The sequence below is a fragment of the Halichoeres trimaculatus genome, unplaced genomic scaffold, assembly GCF_033239565.1.
Source record: "Halichoeres trimaculatus isolate MK-OKI-2021-1 unplaced genomic scaffold, fHalTri1.1 fHalTri1_scaffold_18, whole genome shotgun sequence".
Taxonomy (NCBI): domain Eukaryota; kingdom Metazoa; phylum Chordata; class Actinopteri; order Labriformes; family Labridae; genus Halichoeres; species Halichoeres trimaculatus.
The window spans coordinates 16037420-16057411 of NW_027437196.1; the positions used below are offsets into that span (position 1 = coordinate 16037420).

At 40.4% G+C, this 19992-nt stretch overlaps 1 protein-coding gene across 3 annotated transcripts in view; it reads left to right on the forward strand.

Annotated features, from left to right (window-relative positions):
• Positions 1 to 19992, forward strand: part of sema5a (sema domain, seven thrombospondin repeats (type 1 and type 1-like), transmembrane domain (TM) and short cytoplasmic domain, (semaphorin) 5A) — a 180541-nt gene that overhangs the window by 138453 nt on the left and 22096 nt on the right. For all 3 annotated transcript variants that reach the window (XR_012599841.1, XM_074693390.1, XM_074693391.1), the window contains one exon: positions 5642 to 5867. Coding sequence is in view for 2 of the 3 variants with exons in the window: in XM_074693390.1 (XP_074549491.1) it covers positions 5642 to 5867 (226 nt within the window). In the remaining variant the exon portion in view is untranslated. The remainder of the gene's footprint in view (positions 1 to 5641; positions 5868 to 19992) is intronic.

The window sequence follows — 19992 nt, forward strand, 5'->3', positions numbered from 1 at the left end:
AGTCCATCTGGGTAGCAGCTCTTCCGATTTGTTTTCAGAGGCGGGACTTTAAAAAAAAATCTGCAGCTGGTGATTGGACGACTGTTCTGATTAACACACTCACCACGGACCAATCCACATCAAGCCACGGTATGACGTAGCTTATGTGAGCCAATGCTTCTAAGAAACAATAGATGAACAACTACTGAATCACGAGATACAGCTGTGAAAAAGGCGTTAGACGACAGCTTCAGTTTTTATAAATTTAACTTGAGAATCAAAGGAACACTGACAAGTACGAAAGTCTGCTGACGTCACGTCTGCTCCCACAACTCCGGCCTCTCTTCCCTGATTGGGCCGGTTAAAATTTAACCGAGTGAATTCATTGGTCAATGGAGCCTGGCAAGATGGACCTGCAGGAGTTCAGAAACTGAATCAGGCAGGTCCATCTGCTCTGAAGGTTAACTCACATTAGCTCCAGATAGAGGCTGTGGCTGGCTCCGGTGCCGGGGAAGCTATTAGGCTCACATTCTTGTCTGGACTTTGCGCAAGCTAAACGTATTTGCCTGTAACATTGCACGCTCGTGTTATCAAGTACTTTTGGAATTGTTATTTCCTTCTGCAATGAGTAATTACACAAACCTTTATTCCTCTAATGTCTATTATTTCAAATAATGTTACTTTTTTCTTTTCTTGTATTATCCTTCTTATTAGGATTGGATGTGTCATATAGAATGGAATGACTTTCCACTTCAAGGATGAGTCTCTCGTCGTCCATCTATGTCGTCAAAATGAGTGAGGAGATGCTGTGCTGCTCACTTTTGCAACCTCGTGTCACCGGGTGTGATGTAATGTTTACATTTACTACTTGCGCGACTGTACTGTCAAAGAAGAGTCAAGTTACATTTGTTTGTATACAGATTTTATTTGGAAAAACAACGGATCTTCATGCCACTCGGCAATTCACTTCCTGTATAGCCTGTCATATTTCATTCAGCTTGAGAGCAGACCCTTTCTGGCACGCAGGAAAAATTGACTTCTTGCAGAGTCTTTCCATTATGCTGTACAGTTCTCACAATCGGACTCGCACCGCGTGGTGCTGATGTGAGCCTACACCAGTGATTTTAATGATACGGATTACATGCCGAAGCCACACCGGACCCGCACAGGATTCAGTGTGAGCCTGGGGTAATTCATTCACACCTTTTCAAGTGTGTATTTACCCCAACAACAACTAAACCAATCACATGTCAGCAACTCAGTGCATGTAGGCATGGTGAAGACTATGCGGACAAATCACCGCCACCTCTCACTAGGTGAGAAGTTCTTGGTGTATGTGGTTTCATTTGTATTCCACCTTTCAGTCCCATTAAAATATTAATGTTTAAATACAATTTTAATCCATTTAATTTTTTGGCTGCACCATTTAACCAAATTTCAAGGTCACAAACTAATCTCACTTAATGATCTGGGTAGCCTCCAGATACATTCAGCACTGTTTTGTTCACTTTTTTAGTATAAATCTGCTTTTTGTGATGACCCCAGGTCTTTATTTTTGTAAGCCGACCTTCACCCAGTACTCTGAAATTTCAAATTGATCAAACGATAATCTCTGATTTTACATGAAATTGAACAAACAGCAGATAGCAAAAGAAGAGACAAAAAATTATGTTCACCTTCGACCTCTTTTGAATGATCTGCCACATGTTTTGGCACATTTTGATTAACTGGAAAAATTTATTTTTTCACCCCTTTTGACTGCAAACATTGACATAAACATGAAAACATTCATGTAATCGAGTATATTACTTTCATAACTTTGTCACATAACTTTCATGGATGCCATCATAACTAATGTTCAGTGAGATGTAAAGCACATAATGTTCACCATTTCTTTCTTATATATGCAAGAGTGAAAGTACTTCCAGCTTGTTCAAACAATGTGTATAAGACACCCCATTCACCATATAAAGATATAAAAAAAGACACAAACTTATTAATAGATCAACTAATATTTACATATTTATTGCCAGCTCCTGACAAATGCTGTATCAGGAGCACTTCACATAAAATGTACAGATGTAGACCCTACTGTTGGTTTTATTTACACAAAGACACAGCATTGCAGTTAGATAAGATCCAACCTCGTCTTATCTCAAATTACCATGAGCTGAGTGCTCGGCAGTATTTATCTAGCAACCAAGGTGAGGAAAACCTGTTTTAACACAAAAATCTAAAATAGATGCAGACTCGTGTGAAACAGCAATCAGCTGAGACCGTGTTAGGTTTAGGAAGTAACAACAGCTTGTTCACACTGATGGTTTAAGTGCTAAAAGGATCGATGTAAGTGATCAAAGGTGGCTCAATATTGACCATTTTTTTAGGCTTTACAATGCTCAGTGAGTCCTTTGCTATATAAAAAAAATGCATGTTTTTGATGTTTTTAAATTTGGAATTGTAGTTGAATACCATAGCTTCCTGAGCAGTTACACCTAAAATACAGACCACACCCATTTTGAAGTGATTTAAAACCAGGCTTACCCTACAGAAGAAATCTTAAGAAAGTAAACTGCAACCTCCTTGATGAAAATAATAATGTCCAGAACTGTGCAACCTCCCACTCTGAGCTTATTACTGCACTGATTTCAGTTTTCATCTTGGTACAAAATAATTACCCCAAATGTGAGTTAATAGCTCTTCCAATGTCTCACTAAAGCCCTTCCTGAAGTTTCTTTGCTGTTTTCGACCTTTTTTTGTGTTGTTTGTTTAATTGGTTTTTTGAGGCTTCACTTTTTGACATGAATGACAAATTCTCTCATGGTCAAGCTTCTTACAGGCTTTCCTTCAGTGATAGCCGTGGCAACTCCTTGAGGCTAACACTAGGCACCAGGCCTCTGGAGGCCCTTTGAGCACTTGCTCTTGATTTGGAAGAAAATCAGAAAAGAAAAACAAAACATGGATTCTTTTGCCCAAAACAATGTATCAACTAACTTCCTAGTTCATAAAAACAGTTTAGAGCGCCAAATAAAATTCATGATTTTGTAATACAATGGATTGATAAGCTGAAAAAAATTAACTTTCCTAAACACGTTGATATTGCTTCTTTGATAAACATGATTTTTTTTTCAATGTTTTTTCCCATCCAACACCTTAAATATCAACAGGTTGAAGTTGGCAGGAGTTGGTGTCAGGGGAACCTCATGGGGCACAGGTGGCCTATCCACTGTCCTCTCCTATCCCATCAAAGGCATGGAAAGCTGAAAAAAAATAAAAATAAAAAATACCTTAAAAAAAAAAAAAGAAGAAGTTGGAATTAAGTCACAACTCTAGACAATGAAGTTTTAAAGTCAGTTGAGTGCTGACAGATAGAGGATAGAAGACATGAGTTCAGATTCAGAGCATCAGGTCCTGTATCAGTCTAAGCCTGTAGCCACAGAGCTAAGACCTGGTCTAAGCCTGAGCCAGCCTCAACTAAACTCTTCATCATCAAAAGAAGTTTTAAACCTTCTCTTAAAGTACAGAAGCTGTTTTTAACATTTCCAAATGAGAGCTACGCAATAACCAAAGACTTTTTCTTCCTTTATAATTCTTACAGACTTTCAGCACCAATTGCAGCATTCAGGAAGCAAAGTGTTATGGGTAAAATTCATACAGAAAAACACTTCAGAGCTGTTTGTCTCCAATAATAAGTTTGTGAAGTTTCAGTGCAAGGATTTTTATATCAGGGCACAAAGGAAACCACAAAGTTCTTGTGTTTGTTCAGTCAATGGGGCATCTTAGTTACACACACACACACACACACACACACACACACACACACACACACACACACACTGACCACCTTCCTGTAAGCTGCATACACTTAGCAGCAGTTCATGTGGATGCCTTTCGAGACCTTGAATGAGGTTTAGCTTTAAACCCAGTAATTATCTCCTTAGTCCTGTGCATCGACACTAATCCTATGAGAGTACAGGAAAAACGCTTACCAGACAAGCCTCATTAAATATTTACTGTGTTGAGCCACCATCAACAACTCACACACTGCACAACAGCCGCAGAACGTTTGCCTCTTTCCACGACGTTCATGCCATGTGTTGCTTCAGTGTTGCTGCAGGCGGTGGGGGCAAGACGCTGAGATTGACTCTTTTCTTCCGCTCTGTTATTGGCTGATAATCACAGATTGTGGGCTGGCCGCTCATGCGTGATGATGTTAAATATTAATGTCTGGAGATGATTACTGTGCGAGATGGAGATGGAGGAAGTGTGGTGGAGGTGACACCCCCATTCATCACGGGGCCTCTAACAGAATCTAAATCCTCCCTGTGTTTTTAACCTTGGTACCCCTGGGAGGAGTGGCAAGGGGAGGAGGAGACGGAAACATGGGTGGATAGGTAGAGACAGAGAGATGAAGCAGAGGGGAAGAGAAACAAGGGGAAGGAGAGAGCAAGCTGACAGGAAGCGAGTTATGAACGGTGTGTGGAGAAGAAGGTGAGAGAAATATAAAGATGGATAGATAGATGGAAAACGAGAGCACAAAAGAAGGAGGAAGCCGGTGAAAAATGGGCCTGCATACTGTATAATGTACCCGCTCCTCTCCTCAGCTGACCTGTCAGCCGATCCCATGTGACGGGCTGACGGATGTGCAGAAAGGAACTCTTATCTTATTTTGTCAAGGTCTGGCAGTCACTCAAGGCCCATTCAGCATAAATAAACAAGTGTGAGGAAAATGGCAGCCGTCTCACCTTCTCTTTTGCGGTGTCATTTTCTCACTACCTTCAAATCTTTATATATTTAACTCTGCACAAAGAGAGGTCTGGACTGCCCATTACCCACCTATTATGTCTTTGAGTCACAGCGTTAGATATAGCAGAGCAGAAGATGCAGACTGTTTTTTCCTCTGCTTCTCCACATAGGAATGGTCTGAGAGAAGTGGAGGCAAATATATACTTGCAGCACTTCTGAATGAGCCCCACATTTCATACTGTTAGTGCTCCACTGCTGTGTTTTTCATTTTTACTGCCTGGCTCTTAATACCAGATGCAGATGGGGAAAGAGTCGCCATGAGTGCCTCTTTTTTCTTCTCCTCGTCCTCTGTTAACTTTTCTATCAGATCCCCTTCCTTTCCTCTTGGTTGTAAATTAAACTTGATCAATGACCTCTCCTGCTTGGCTTGTTTGCCTCCTGCCATGTTCAGCAAGTGCTCTAATGGGGGATGTCTCCGCGGTCAATGTGTGCAGACAGAATGGTCAGGGGGTGTATGGGCCAAGCCGAGGGGGCTTGGTTGGTTTATGAGGGCTATTTTGGAGGGGGTATGTGGCGCAGGATCTGGCAACTTTGAGTTGAATGAAGCAGCCAAAACTGGAACAAGAGGCTTTCAAGGATGAGTGATGATGAAAGCTCTAAAAAGGCTGTTTATTTCCTCATAAAATAAGCTGTTTAATTTCATATTAGTCACTGCTGAGAATTTCAAAAGCCATTGTCCTGCCCATTTTTATGCTTTGGAAATGAATTTCTGACTGAGCTTGTCATGTTTAATTATTGCTTTAATGATTTATGATTATCTCCTCCTACGCTCGACTTGGAAAATTCACCTGCCTGAGAGCGTGCTTGCCATGAAATGAGCCGTAATATTAAAATGTTTTCCCTCTTTCTGTGATTGCAGGAGTATCAATCATGCAATACTCTGCCATGTCCCGACTTAAAGAAGACCACTCCTTGGACGCCCTGGACGCCTGTCAACATCTCTGACAACGGCGGACACTACGAGCAGCGTTTCCGCTACACCTGCAAAGCTCGAATCCCCGATCCCAGCCTCCTGGAGGTTGGCAGGCAGAGAATCGAGATGCGCTACTGCTCCAGCGACGGATCCACAGGCTGCTCCACTGATGGTGAGTGCAGGAAAAAAGAGACAGATGGTGTCTTTCCAGATATCTCAGCCTCTGGATGTCTCTGTGTTATCCCTCTCCAACTGGTTTCCTGCGTCTCTGCAGGCCCCTTATTGGCCTCCTCGCCTCGAGCCATTCCTCCTTTCTGCGTGTCTGTTGTTTATTAGATCTTTCTTTCAAACTTTTCCTCCTCTCTGTCCTGTTAAAAGCAAAAGGGGCAATATCTCAATCAGCTCTCATGTTTACAGTTTCACCCTCCTCAACTTTATCTGCACATCAGAGCATTAGACATGTTAATGAACTTCAAATCCACAAATCCGATCAGCAGTTTACAACTAAATTTAGCTCTCCCACTCTGTCTCCCACTCATGAGTACACAAACTCAAATTACAGTCTTACAGAGAAGTTCTCTTTATCACTGGTCCCAGTTAGCTTCACACAGTCTCAGTCAGCCGCTCCCCTGGTGAATTAAACGCTGTAAATGTTTGTACAAACAGGCTGCTAATTGACAAGTTGTTTATGTTGTCAAGGGGAAGTATCCATATTAGAGGGGAGACAGGCAGGGTGGCACCGCACCGCACCACAGCAAAGAGACTTCAGATGCAGATGCAGCGCTTAAAGTTTGTTTACGGTGCTGCTCTTTGCCTCAGAGGGAAAAGCTGGCTCTTTTTTTAAGGCTTTGGAGTTAGCGCCTTGCTAAGCTGCGGCTGCTTCTCATCACTTTGAGTTCATCCGTGTCTCTGGGTGGTCTGCCACTGAAACACTCACATGCTGCACGCTGCGGTAATCACAAGGGTTAGTCCTAATGTACTCTATCAGTGGGGTTTTCTCTCTTTTGATCCTTCTCTTCCTCCTCATTTTTGATTATTAATCTCCGTCTCCCCTCCGGTGCCGTCGCTGGTACAAGTTGTTCTCTTCACACTTTGAAGCAGACGCCTAAGTGTTCCTGAAGGGTTTCAGACGAGCAGTGGCAGGAGTAGAAGAAACCTGACTGCAGATTCGGAGCCTTAAAAAGAGTGACAGCCACATATTCATGACATTAGCGAACAAAGACTTGGGCTTTAATCGCTCTGTCTTGTCTCTGATTAGTAGGAGGAAGTGAGACACCATGTGTTTCATTAGAGGTTGTCAGAAGCCTGACACCCATTTCGCCTCAGTGTTAATTATACCAACTGAACAGCAAGGTTGTGGGTTCACAGCCTTTTTTGCCAATGTGCGAGTCTGCGGGGGATCTAAGCAGCCCATATGTCACTGTGGGTGATGTATAAGCTGCTGTGCAGGTGTCAAATCCCTGACTGTACCGGTGTACCAACATAGTTGCTGTTTTCACAAATCTGCCAACAGGAAACATGAGAAACAGTGTAGATTTGGTGAAAGCAGCAAATAGTACACCTGCAGTGCATTTAGTCGATTTCTTTTCATTAGACAAGTTGTAATTTCCCTGTTAATGAAGAGAGACTTCATTAAACAGTTGGTGCCAAAGCATATCAACAGCAGTGATTCGTCACTATGCTGTACATTAATCCTTTACTGGCATCTTACCAGGATTTAAAACTGCTGCAGGCAATAACCCTGAGCTTCAGTGTCTTAAAGCCTTTTGGACAAAACTTGGATGTAAAATCAGAAATGTGTTTGCTTTCTGTAAATATTCAATGAAACATGTTTTTTTGTTTTTTGTTTTTTTACAAAGGAAAGGAAAAACTATCCGCATTTTTTTTTTCTTTGTGAAAGAAATAACCCAATTCACTCCAGTTTTTCTGCACAGCTGGAATGAAAAAAAAAAGAAGTATTGAGGTGAACGTGGCCTTCTGCTCTCCTGGTGTCCTGTGTTGATGCTTCCACTCAGACTTCCACATGATTCACTCCTCAGAGAAGTGTCGAAAAAGATGATGGACTCCAGTGATCCACGTCTTCATTTCAAACATTATCACACAACCCATCCATCTGGAGAGCACTGGTGTGTGTATTTGTGGGTGTTGGTGTGTGTGGGTGCAGCTTGACTTGTGTTTTGGCCAGTTTCGCTCGTGGGTGGATTCCAGTATTTTCTGGTTGTGTGTGTCTGTGTGTGTCTGTGCGTCTCTGTGTGTGACTTTTTTCCAATATGTCCTCCTCCCACAGTCCACCTCCAATAGATGCATGTGGTGTCTGAGCCACTAGGACTGTAGTTTACTTTGCTCAGACCAAGAGGCCACAGCAGAAAAAATACAACCAAAGGTGCTGCTGCGAATTGATGTCCATTACACTGGTCTAAAGGATGCTGAGATTGTTCAGAAATGATGAGCACCCAAAAAGCAGAGTAAGTCTCCAAAAAAAGAGAGAAACACTCACCAGAAGCATTGGGATGCTCAGACTTTGTGAAATGTGAACCTTTTTTTAACTAAATTTTATAAAAGTTATACATTATTTTTGTAGTTATACATTTAATATAAATTTGGATGTCCCAATACTGATCCCTCGATTTCCATATTGCTAAAACTTATGGGAGGTAAAATTGGCATTGAAGAGGAATATCACTTTGTATATATTTTGGTGCCCAAATCATTTCACTAAATTATCACAGTAGAGAATATGAACAAAAACAAAGCCTTTTTCTGCTTTGTTACTTCAGTTGTCTGAGGACTACTGCAGTAGTAAAAAGTATTGGAAATAACTTGAATTTTTGTGTCATGAAATGCCATCAGTAATCAACTCAGGGGCTGTTTACTCGACAACGGTTTTAGGGTGAAACGCAAAAGTTTTATTGCGTTTCAGCCTCGCGTTCACACAGAAACGGTGTTTCAGCCGACCTAATCGCAAACTTTTGAAAACAGCCTCCAGAGTAGGATTTTTCTGATACGATGCCGACACTGTTGTCATGTAAACAGTAAGCCGGTGTATTCAGTGGAAACGATGACGTCACACTCCGCTTCGCGCGAGCTCATACAACAGGACCACAGTACCGTTGATACAATCGTCGTGAATTACCGTGTTGTGCTTGTGCTGCTCAATCTGCTGAATCTGCTGACTGTCTTCATACAAAATGTGCATCTGTTGCTCCACTTTTGCACTTTGTATTCCCCAATGCACCAGCTGATCAGTTCAGCTCTACTTCGGTGGAGATCTCCCAAAAGCGGCTTCTGGACAAGACATTTAAAGCACCACCTACAGGCCTGGCATGCTTACTTCAGTGTTTTCGGTCCATCAGCGTTTCCGTGTAAACGCAGATTTTTTTCACTGCGTTTTAGCATTTTCAGATGAAACGCTGTCGTGTAAACGGGGCCTCAGTCTTTTTCATGACTAGCTGCAATTTGCTCACATGAGCTTTATTGTATGAAATAAGCAGGTTTTTGCGGAATGTATTTGTTCCTGCTTTTATTGTTATGCATTCAAACAGAACACAAGCATCAACTTAATGTTGAAGACAACATTCTTGCATATCTCTATCATATATAAAAGGTTTTTTAGCGTTCAGGAGACTTTAAAAGTAAACTCACACTCTCTTCATAGCCAAAAGAGTCCTTTTTGTTCCCCCCGTCTGAAACTGCTGCATGAACTTTTATAGAATGTTTTTGCTGTCTTGCTGTCACACTGATGTTGCTTCCCCTGCTACTCAATAAAAAGCCCACAATGCCTTGTTGTCTGAGATTTTTCGTCTCCTCCTGCTCAGGCAGAATGTCAGCGTGTTTGTAGCTTTGGGCTTCAGAGCTATCAGATAAAGCTGACATTTGACGGTTTCAGATTGTATTCAGAGCCTGTTATTGACACACACCTGGAAGTCTCATCTGTGACTCACAGATATGGAGAATAATTCCCCCCTATCAATGGAGAGAATAAATCATTGTTCCAGGTATGTTAGAGACTTTCCCCAGGTTCCCTCTGTAATTTCTTCCCATTAGGATCCCTATCTGTCTTTATTACCGGAGATAAATTATGAAAATATAATTTGGCCAATCATTTCCAGTGGGCTTTTATGTAACATACTGGCTTGTTTCATACCAGTGATCATAGCTTAATGACAGCAATGTGTTAATTACTTTACTTCTGTCAAGATTAAAGGACCTGGTGTATGCCCAGTGATTAGTCTTGTAGTGTTTGTAGTCATTTTTCCCATTTGTCTCGTTGCTCATGCCTGACTGAAAATCCAAACATTTGATCATTTGCATAATTGCCAGCATGGATATTTATCTTTTAATGTCCAAGGAGGGTAATCTACAGGCAATTCATAAAACATGCCTTGCCTATTTCTGCTCATTACGTGATTTCGTTTTATTCAATAATACATGTTATCTTCAAATTATGTGTGTGCATTCATACAATATTCATGCTGCTGCTGGTTAAATCAAGGCTGTTTAATCAAGTTAGCTAATTTGTATTAGCTGCGGCATAGCTTCATAACTGGGTAGAATTAAAGCTATTATAGATGCCAATAATCCTGCTTAACCCAGTCTGCATTCAACACAGACACCTGTACTCAGATTTAATATGGAAAGTACACACTGTTACTCATAATGTTTTTAGATCAAACATTTAGCACAGTATGTAAAAGGAGACATTTTTCATGAGCAAAAAGCTAATTTAGCAATGTTAGCTTATTTTTCCTAACATTTGAATTAGCATACCTTTGTTGGACACCATCTAAGGCCATTTATTTTAAGTTCAAACCCTGCCCCTTTTTGTAGAACAAGAGTACTGAAAGAAAAAAGGTCTTTGAAGCCAGTGATACATGATCTCTACATTCTTGCAAGCTAAATGAGTGATGCTAAAGGCTCACAGGAAATGGGGGAATAAGTCAGCACCCACAAACTTCAAACAAAAGAAATAAAATAGATTAGGGAGAGATAACTTTGGCAAAGGCTATACTTTCATATTAGCTGGTGCGGTAAGAGTCTAAGCTTCCCCTGATTCAGAAAGGATACTATTTAACTTCAGAGTCAGGAATAGAGATAATATTTAAATCTTTCAAATCAATTTGAAAGGATAAATCGACCAATGTGTGTTATTTAACAAACATGAAGCACTAGCTTAGCTAGCTTGCTAGCAGGCTGGCTTTTGATGCAGTGCTAAGTTGCCCTTTCTGCTTAGCAAACTCTTCATATATTCTCGATAACTTTGAGACTTGACATTTTCAGGGATTGCCTCTTATGCACCTCACAACAGAGGACTGTCACACGTGCCCTTACAATACAAAATGTTATGTTTGGTTGAGTCAAGATGGGAAAGTTTATCCTAGTTTGGTGTCATGACATTCAGACAATTGCTGCCAGGAAAAAATGGTTCAGATGTTTGATTTTTCACAAACAATGTTATGAAATTTAATGAGGACAGTACCTGTGTAAAAGGGGGCTAACAGCTCGTGTTTGATAAAAGCAAGTAGAGAAAAAGTGTTTTAAGTGTATGAGAGAAACAGCAAAATCCATTCAATCCTGTACTTTAGCTCTTGCTTTTTAAAGCAGCTCAAAGAAAGACTCCAAACTGTTGGAATGACAAATAACACTTACTTCCACTCTTATGCACACCTAAAATTAAAGCTTGACAGGCCCTCTCTTTGTACCTCTAGTTGCTAAGCTCCCTCTGGACACTTGCTGTTCAGTGGATTGGTTTAGAGAACAGTCAATACCCAGCCAGCCTGCAGTTGTCTGCATACAGACAGAATTCTCCCACTGTTTCCAGGACTAAAAGTAGGTACCTGTCTGTCATTAGTCAGCCTCAAACTACAAAACTTCTCAGCCATTAGTCACTCTTTCTGCTGCCAGCAGCCGGCCCAGCTCACAAACACACAACTAAAATGAGGATTCTGTGGAGCCATATTTCTCTGAAATAGATATCCCTTGCCTATTTTAATCAATACCTTCACATAAAAGGAATGAGTCTGAAGTTCAGGCACAGTGGTTTTATGTTCCAGTTGTAAAATTGTGAAGCTTAAAAGGGCCTGAAATCAGGAATTCATCACATATTTTTTTCCAATTTGCATCCAACAAAGGCAGACACAGGTACACCAAGGAATCAGGAAACACAAGGTGGATGAAAGACGTTTCTGCAGAAGGTTGTGAGTTTGTAATTTTGCCAGCTTGTGTCGGTGAGTGATAGCTTCATTTTTCTTCCCGGAGAGAAACGGTGGCATGTCAGTTGCCTGATGTGTTTCACTTCAGCTGATCTGATATCGAGGCCAGGGCCTTCTCATGGGCGACAGATTAGTTTCTCCTGCTCGGGTGTCATGAGCAGACACTGAGTAGACACAGGACAGAGCTGAGGGACGCCTCTGACGGATGACAACCATTTCAGGATCCTTATTGTCTCTCTGTTTTTCTGTCCAGCTCTCCCTCCCTGCAGCCACTACTCTCTTTTTCTGTCGTTGTTTATCAAAAGAGAAACAAGACTAGCTGAGCCATGAAGTCTGAACACACAGTTGTGTCAACTCAGAATTTTTTGAGGCCATCTCAATCCTGGAGGCAAAACTGCCAACTTTTCCCTCACTTTTGATTTAAAACAACCACATTATACCCAAACTTGTTTTTCAGTAAGAAGTGATATGAATCTTAAAGCCTCTTTACAAAGTTAAGGCCCATGAAGTTAGAGAATGAGATACAGTTCCCCTGGAGTGTAGTCAGTGGTGATGGCGGAGGTGGAGTAGAGCAAGTAGGCGGAAAATGGAAGCTCTCAGAAAATAAGGAGGTGGTGGCAGGTTGTGTAATAATTAGTCAAGAAGACAGAGTCACATTTAAAGAACTGTAACAATCAGCAAGAAAAGAGTCTTACTCGTCAAACTTTTTACCAACCATTGTTAAAAGTGGGTGCATGTGAATCTGGGAGTTGGTTTTAAAAATAGAAATATAGATAAAAGCTCCATACAGTCAATGACACATATCTCAAAGAGTGTTAAACTTCCTTCATGCTGAGATTCCAATCAACATTTGGGTGTTAAAGCTTCTCTGAATGACTTTGTCAATCTTGGCAACCACTGTGGAGTTAACCGTACCTCCTACAGTCCTTCTTTGTGCTTATCTTAGCTTTTACATCATAATAAGCATTCTGGTAGCAAACAGAGGTCACCTGTTGTCTCTAAAGAGTCTAACTCATCACTCTGAAGTCTTGAAGTTGAAAAAGCTGTCCAAGCAGCATGCTGTCGCTTGGCTTATGAATAACTACAAAAATGAAAAACCCTGGCCCTGGTGGCCTTCTTTGCTTTCATGGGTAAAACTGTGGCATCAATATAGTTACATTTTCTCAGTCTGTGTCACATACAGTTATTTAATTATTTTCACTGTCCGTTTTTGGCCACTCTTATTACCTCCACCAAGGAGGTCATGTTTTGGGAAGAGTTACGATTTTTTCAACATAACTCAAAAAGTAACACATGGATCTTGATGAAAATTTCAAGAAATGTTCAAAATGGGATAAGGAAGAAGTGATTACATTTTGGAGGTGATCTGGATCACCGTCTGAATCCAGGATTTTTTTTTTTTTTAAAAAGATTCTTTATCATTGTGGGATAGGGCCGTTTTCACCTTATGTGTATATAATTCCACGATAAATGGTAAGATTGCTTTGCAAAACAATACAAGACAAGGTCACCATCATTTCTGACAGGTGTAAAAGTATGATCCAGATCCTGACAATATTATGGATATATACTTCTACTACACTGTCAGGTAACAAATTATCGTACAAACCTGAAACTAACACCAAATTGTAGCAGACAGTCTGCTGAAAGGGAGTATAACAGTCAATGTTGCGGGAAAATCACAATATGCTTGGCGGAAGTCTACGCTCTCTGAGTGCTTTTCTAGTTTAGTTTAGTTTAGTTTAGTTTAGTTTAGTTTAGTTTAGTTTAGTTTAGTTTAGTTTAGTTCAGTTTATTTGTTGTTTGGTGGATGGTCCCCTTAAATTTCCTGTACAGTAAAAGAGGCATCTTTAGCCTCTATGGCTAATTTCATTTGTATTCCCCGTCCAGTTGTCAAATAAACAGCCTAAAATGTAATCATTTAATATAGCCTGGAACTAAACTATGGTGCTATGCAAATGTATTTATCAATAAATACATTAGCTCACAACTTTATATCAGGTAAAATGTCTTGAAAAAGGAAAAGTAGTGTTAAAAATAAGATCTGGTTGCCATTCATTTGCTTTCTAATCAAACATATGCCTTGGTCAGGTTGTTATGACAGTGGGTGAAAGCGCTCATGGGACACGGAGTCTTTATCCAGGAAAAACACAAGCTTTTCCAGATAGTCCTTACAGCTTTGTTCACCAACAGACACATTTTCAAAGTACTTGAAATTTTAAACAATCATAAAGGAAAATTGTATCGTATTGTATTATGTTGTATTGTATCCTAGCCTATGCTATCCTGTCCAATCTTATTGTTTCAGAGTTTATGGTGTTTTTTCCAGTATGTTTCCTTAGTATCTTGTTTTATTTAGTCAGATTGTATCCTGTCACATTGGTTTATTTAGTTTTATACTGTAACCTATCCTATCCTATCCTGTCATATGGTATCGTATCATATCATTTCACTGTGTGTCAAATTGCTAGTAAGATCCCCTCATTCATAACTCTCTGTCTGCCATGATTCAAGTACACAGCCCTGTCCTCTCTCAGATTACTGTCAGTTGGAGTTCACAACCTTGTTGCAATTATCCTTGACAACAAATTTGCCAAGTGCCATGGTACTGCCAATGACACAGTGCCTGTTTCACATTTGCTTTCAATATGACTCTCAGAGTGGCACAGATTGTCAAGACGTAGAGTCAACAAATTAGCAAACCAGTGTGGGCGATGAAAGAACACAACTGCCAGTCAGAAAGAGAAAATTGACTTTGTTGGCACAGAGCCACTGTTTGCTCAACATGCCTGTTTGGAATTAAAAGATCTGAGAAACATCACAAAAGAAAATTTTACAGCATCTCCTGATCAAGTTTAAAGAAAAAGGATTAAAACAAGTTGAGAAAATTAGTAGTCTCACACATTAGACTGGGTTTGTTTTCTTTTTTCTCCCGTATGAGTTACCTTTCCACTGTTTTTTACCCAATCAGCCTGGATTTTTCCTGTGGTTCTTCAAATTACCAAGTAGAGGGAAACGACTTCTGTTTTGATGGAGGCAAGTTTTCTTAGGTGAGGAAAAATCAATTCTGCTTGTACTGTTTGTTGGCAATTTCAGCTTGTTGGAGTTGGCACATTCCTTTGAAAGCACCCACAATTACGACAAACACGCACTCCAAGCGCACCGATGCAGCCAGCAGTACCAGCTGGTATCCTGTGTTACCTGTGATTGTGTTGGCAAGTGGGATAACTGTAGAGAAGCATGTCTTGAATTTCCTCTCTAGATGTTTGCTTTTTCTGCTCCATCACTTAAACAAAAACCAACAAAGAGCTCCGCCAGAGCTCCTGCTCAGGTGTGCCAAGGACAAGTTAAACCCCTGCCAAACAATGTTGAGGATTCCTCCAATTAAAAAACTTCCTGTCTATTTTATCTAAGGTATTTGGATTCAATAAGTTACTTAGCATACCACTCATGTGCTTATTCAAGCCCATTCAAGATATCTTAAAAGGTTTTGCATTAAAAACATTCTCCAAAGTGTTGGGCTAAATTTGTTTTGCAGGTTTGCCACTATTAAAAATCACCTTGTGGAAGGCAATCCATCACAGTAAACATTTAGTCCCCCTAATTTTCTTGTCATAGTTGTGTTTTTATTGCAGTTCAAAGCAGCAGGAACCAGCGAAAAAATGTTCCTTTATGGCACATTCAAGGACAAATTGTCTGTCAGAAGCTGGAATCATAGGAAGCTGAGTGTAAATCAAACAGATAAACAATGCAAAGACACAGACTTTTAGAGAGCACCAACAGCGTTTTAAGGTAGTTTAGATGTTTCTCTTTGGCAGCTGAGTAAGATTGAGTGAGTCAGACTTTGGCAGTGATGAAAAAAGTGTGTGATTTAGAGTTGATGGTCTAGAAATACAGCCAAAACTTGGCGTTCTACACTTTGAAAATCCTTCCTAACATTAAACCATTCACCGCAAAGCAAACAAAATGGCTCATGCAAGCAGGAGGTCTAAATAAAGCTCAAACACCACAGTGTGAAGGTGCAAGTTTGGCCTTTAATCCTCTTTTTAAAGATCAAACTCTCCAGCTTACTTTTCAAGTTAATCCATGAAACCTTTCTTAACTTTTGGTGACTTATTTAGCAGAACACAAAGATGTTCACTGTTGCTTTTGGATATTTGTGCCAGTGTGACTCTATAGACCCTTATACCAATGGTTTTATACAGTAAAACACAGTACAATGCCTCTTAAGTGATCACTTGGTTTGCAAAACACAAATTTGTGGATATTCTTGGGAGCCTAATCCTGAATTACAAAGGAAAGGAACTACCACAAGATCTTTGAAACACTTTTCAAACCTATTCCAAGGTTTATTTTTTCTATTCTGCATCTTTTTTCGTCAAGCACATACAAGCTAAAGGGAGTCAGCAGGAATTTTCATTACTTATTAGTTAACACAACATGAAATTGGGCTCCTCCTCCTTGGATCAGTAGCCACCAATCATATTTGTGAACACATTCACTAGCCCAACAACCATGTAGCATTGCTTGGGAGATACTCAAGAGCCATGACTTGAAATGTTAGCACAAACTAATCACAGGTATCTGACTCATACCTGCTCAGTAGAAAGTCAACTTGAGTCGCTCTTGGTCTTGTGCTGCTCTTCAAGTACCCAAAGTGAGTGAAAGTTAAGCAAGTTTCACCCTCATTTAGGAAAAGTCTATTTCTTTTTGACATTTTGTTTCACTGTGGTTGTATTTTCCTTGCTTCATGCAATGCCCACTATCGTAGCCGCTCTGTACAGCTCCTTCCACTCGCTAACCAACACGCAAAGTCACTTGCACACTGAGCACGCTGTAATTGGCTGATGTAACCACGCTTACACTCTGCCCAGAAATACATCCAAAACATCAACGTACAGGCTGAGGAGAGGGTTGAGACAGATACTGACACATGGCAGAGAAGTGAAGATCGAGCAGGATTATTCTCGTAAAAGTTGACATTCTGTTTTTTAAGGATATCCTGTAGACTCTACCTTTAAGGGTCTTTCTGATTGGATCGTATGTCACCTTGAATGGATTCTAATATGCATAACCCCCTTATGTTACCCTTTTTATCACCCAATTAAAATCATTAATAAGTAATATATATATATATATATATATATATATATATATATATATATATATATATATATATATATATATATATATATATATATATATATATATATATATAAGTAATAATATATATATATATATATATATATATATATATATATATATATATATTATTACTTATATATATATATATATATATATATATATATAAGTAATAATATATATATATATATATATATATATATATATATATATATTTATATTTATATTTATATATATATTTATATTTATATTTATATATTTATATATATATTTATATTTATATATATATTTATATTTATATTTATATATTTATATTTATATATATACATACAATATAAACAATTCATTTCCTGGGTATTGGTCAGGTTAATAGTGGTTAAACAACCATCGTCCTCCAAGTGGGAGGCCTGCAAGTCCCCACTCTTCCTACTTTTACCCAGTGTCCTACCTCTTAAATTAAGGCATAACAGTGATTAGTCTCAGAAGAGCAGCTCTGACTACAAGAGTTCATAAGGATAGGAGGGAAGAATAAGGGGGGAGGAGAGATGGGGTGCAAACATGATGTTGTGAATCTAGGACAGTCCAGAAAACCACACGTTCCAGCTCTGTGTCTCTCTTCTAGTGCAGTCCAGTGTTCTTCTGATGTTGATAAAACTTTGTGTACACAAGAAAGTGCTTCAGGTTACAGATTTTCCATCTCCTCATCTCAGTTGTCTGTCCTGTCTGCAGCTGTCCTCTCCATCTCTCCTTTTCTCGTCTTCTTTCTCTGTTTCCAGCGCTCTTACTGTAGCCCACAGTACATCAAGCTGCACATCAGTGAGAGTCTGTGGGGTCTTAAAGTCTCTGTTTCCCACACATGCAAACGCCTATATTCCTTCACACACAGACACAGAGAAGTTTGTTTACAGTGTGTTTTGCCTTTGAGCAGGGTGTAAGGTTGAGCAAAGGGAAGGAGGAGGGAACTTTTTTCATGTCCTAGTTTCTTTTGCAGCAGGGACTATCGGATGGAGCGCTGTGGTCCCTCTTAGTTTTCGGATCAGGCTGGCTCGACAGGAGAGTGAGGATTAATTCTCTCCGGCTGTGTGTGGTTCTTGTGCAGATCGATACACACAGTCCCTACCTATTTGAGAGGGAGGGCAACACGCTGTTTGTTTTGGCGGCGGGAGGGCGGCCCCTGTGGAATAGCATTAACAATACACACCTCGGAGGAGTCTCTGGCCGAAGCTTGAGCAAGCAAAGTGAGCAAAGTGGAGTGTGTAGGAAGCGGGCACTGGAATAATTGAGCGTCAATGTTTGCATTTGTACATGCTAATATTAGATCTCAGATCAGGCTCTTGTAATGAGTGTATGCATGTTTGCATGTTTGAGAGGAGTGATTATGAAGCTCTCCATCGCCTCAGGCACAGAAAAGTCCAGTCTCTTAAGCTCAGGAGCGCCTGATAAAGACTGGGGTCACAGCGGCAGGAGAAGACAGTCCAAGCCACCGCCTGCTCAGAATCGATAAAGACCCAGAGCCTCGACGGGGCCTGTCAGCACTCACGCCAGCTTTACGCCGGGGTGAGCCAACCTGTGCACTGCCAAGGTTAGACGTAGTTATGAAGAGGTCGAGGATTTGGGGCTAGGTAAACACACACTGTCCTCTCTCTGAGAATACAAAGCAGCCACGGCACGCTAACTGCCAGCAAGAGAGCACGCTGACAAAACAGTGAGGCCAGGCTGGAGGACGGAGAGAGGGAGGAGGAGGCGAAAACAAGAGAAGGTTAATGGGAAAGATAGACAGAGAGGGGGAGGTGGATAAAGAGAGGCTGGGAGGAAAATAGATGAGATAGTGATAATAAAAAAGGTAAATTGAGAGATTAGAGGGGACAAAAATAGGAAAGTTGCTGCGACACAGCTGAGTGGTTTGGACCTAGAGTCCAGATGTGGCTCTTTTCTGTTTGTCCTTCTTTTCGAAGAAGCGTGTCTCATTCACCCCTATCTCCTTCAGTCCTCAGATCTTTTCTTAAGATCCAGAGAAAACTCCAAGGCAGAGTCATGATCCTGCTCTTAAACCACAGGATTCTTCACGCCTGGATTCTTATATTGATTAATACCTTGTGAGATGGATGCTTGTTCTGGTCGTTCCTAATTAGCAGTGATAAACACCCAAATAAGGGCATGAGACTGCAGGGCTGTGTGCATCCACAGAAGTCAGGCTGGACTGAAAAGTTGGGGATACAGGGAGATCTTAAGTCCAAATGAAGAAAACATAGTTGGTAGCTCTGAGGAAGAGGTATAGTTCTGCTGAAAGTCGACAAACAAGCTGGATTATTTATGTATTTAGTTCAGTCTGGCGACTCACGTTTGTATTGATGTTTATTTCAGTGGCAAAACAGCGTTTGATGTCTAGACTCTGACCTTATCACTCTTTGCAGATTTATTTTACATGCAGGCGTGTTAGAAGTGATGAGATAACACGTAAATCCCTCTGGAGAGAGGCTGCAGGTGGATGCTGTGGAGGTGGTGTGGCTGAACATATGAGCACAGTACTGGTTCAAGGCTGCCATTTGCTTGGACAAAGCAAAGGGAAAGAAATCTTTTGGCATAGACAGACTGGCTAATCACAAGGATATTTTTATCAGTTGATTGTGAGGAATAATGCACACTCAGTGTGCAACCAGTGAATATCAAGTTGCCTGTCTGAGCTGAACAGAAGTCTTCATCAGAGAGTTAAAGGTATAACGTATAGTTATCTGATCATGATTGTAAGAAAACCCTTCAGAGGTGAGGAAGCCACCACAGCATGTACATGCTAAGATAAATATAAAAACTGAGAAGTATATAGTGTAAAAAAAAAAATGCAGTTTACTTTGGTTGATTTCACTTCTTCAGAAAATGTTGGCACCGGAAAAAGTCACACACCAGATGAAGTGAAATCAAGCAATTTGGTCTCAGATCTGAGACAGT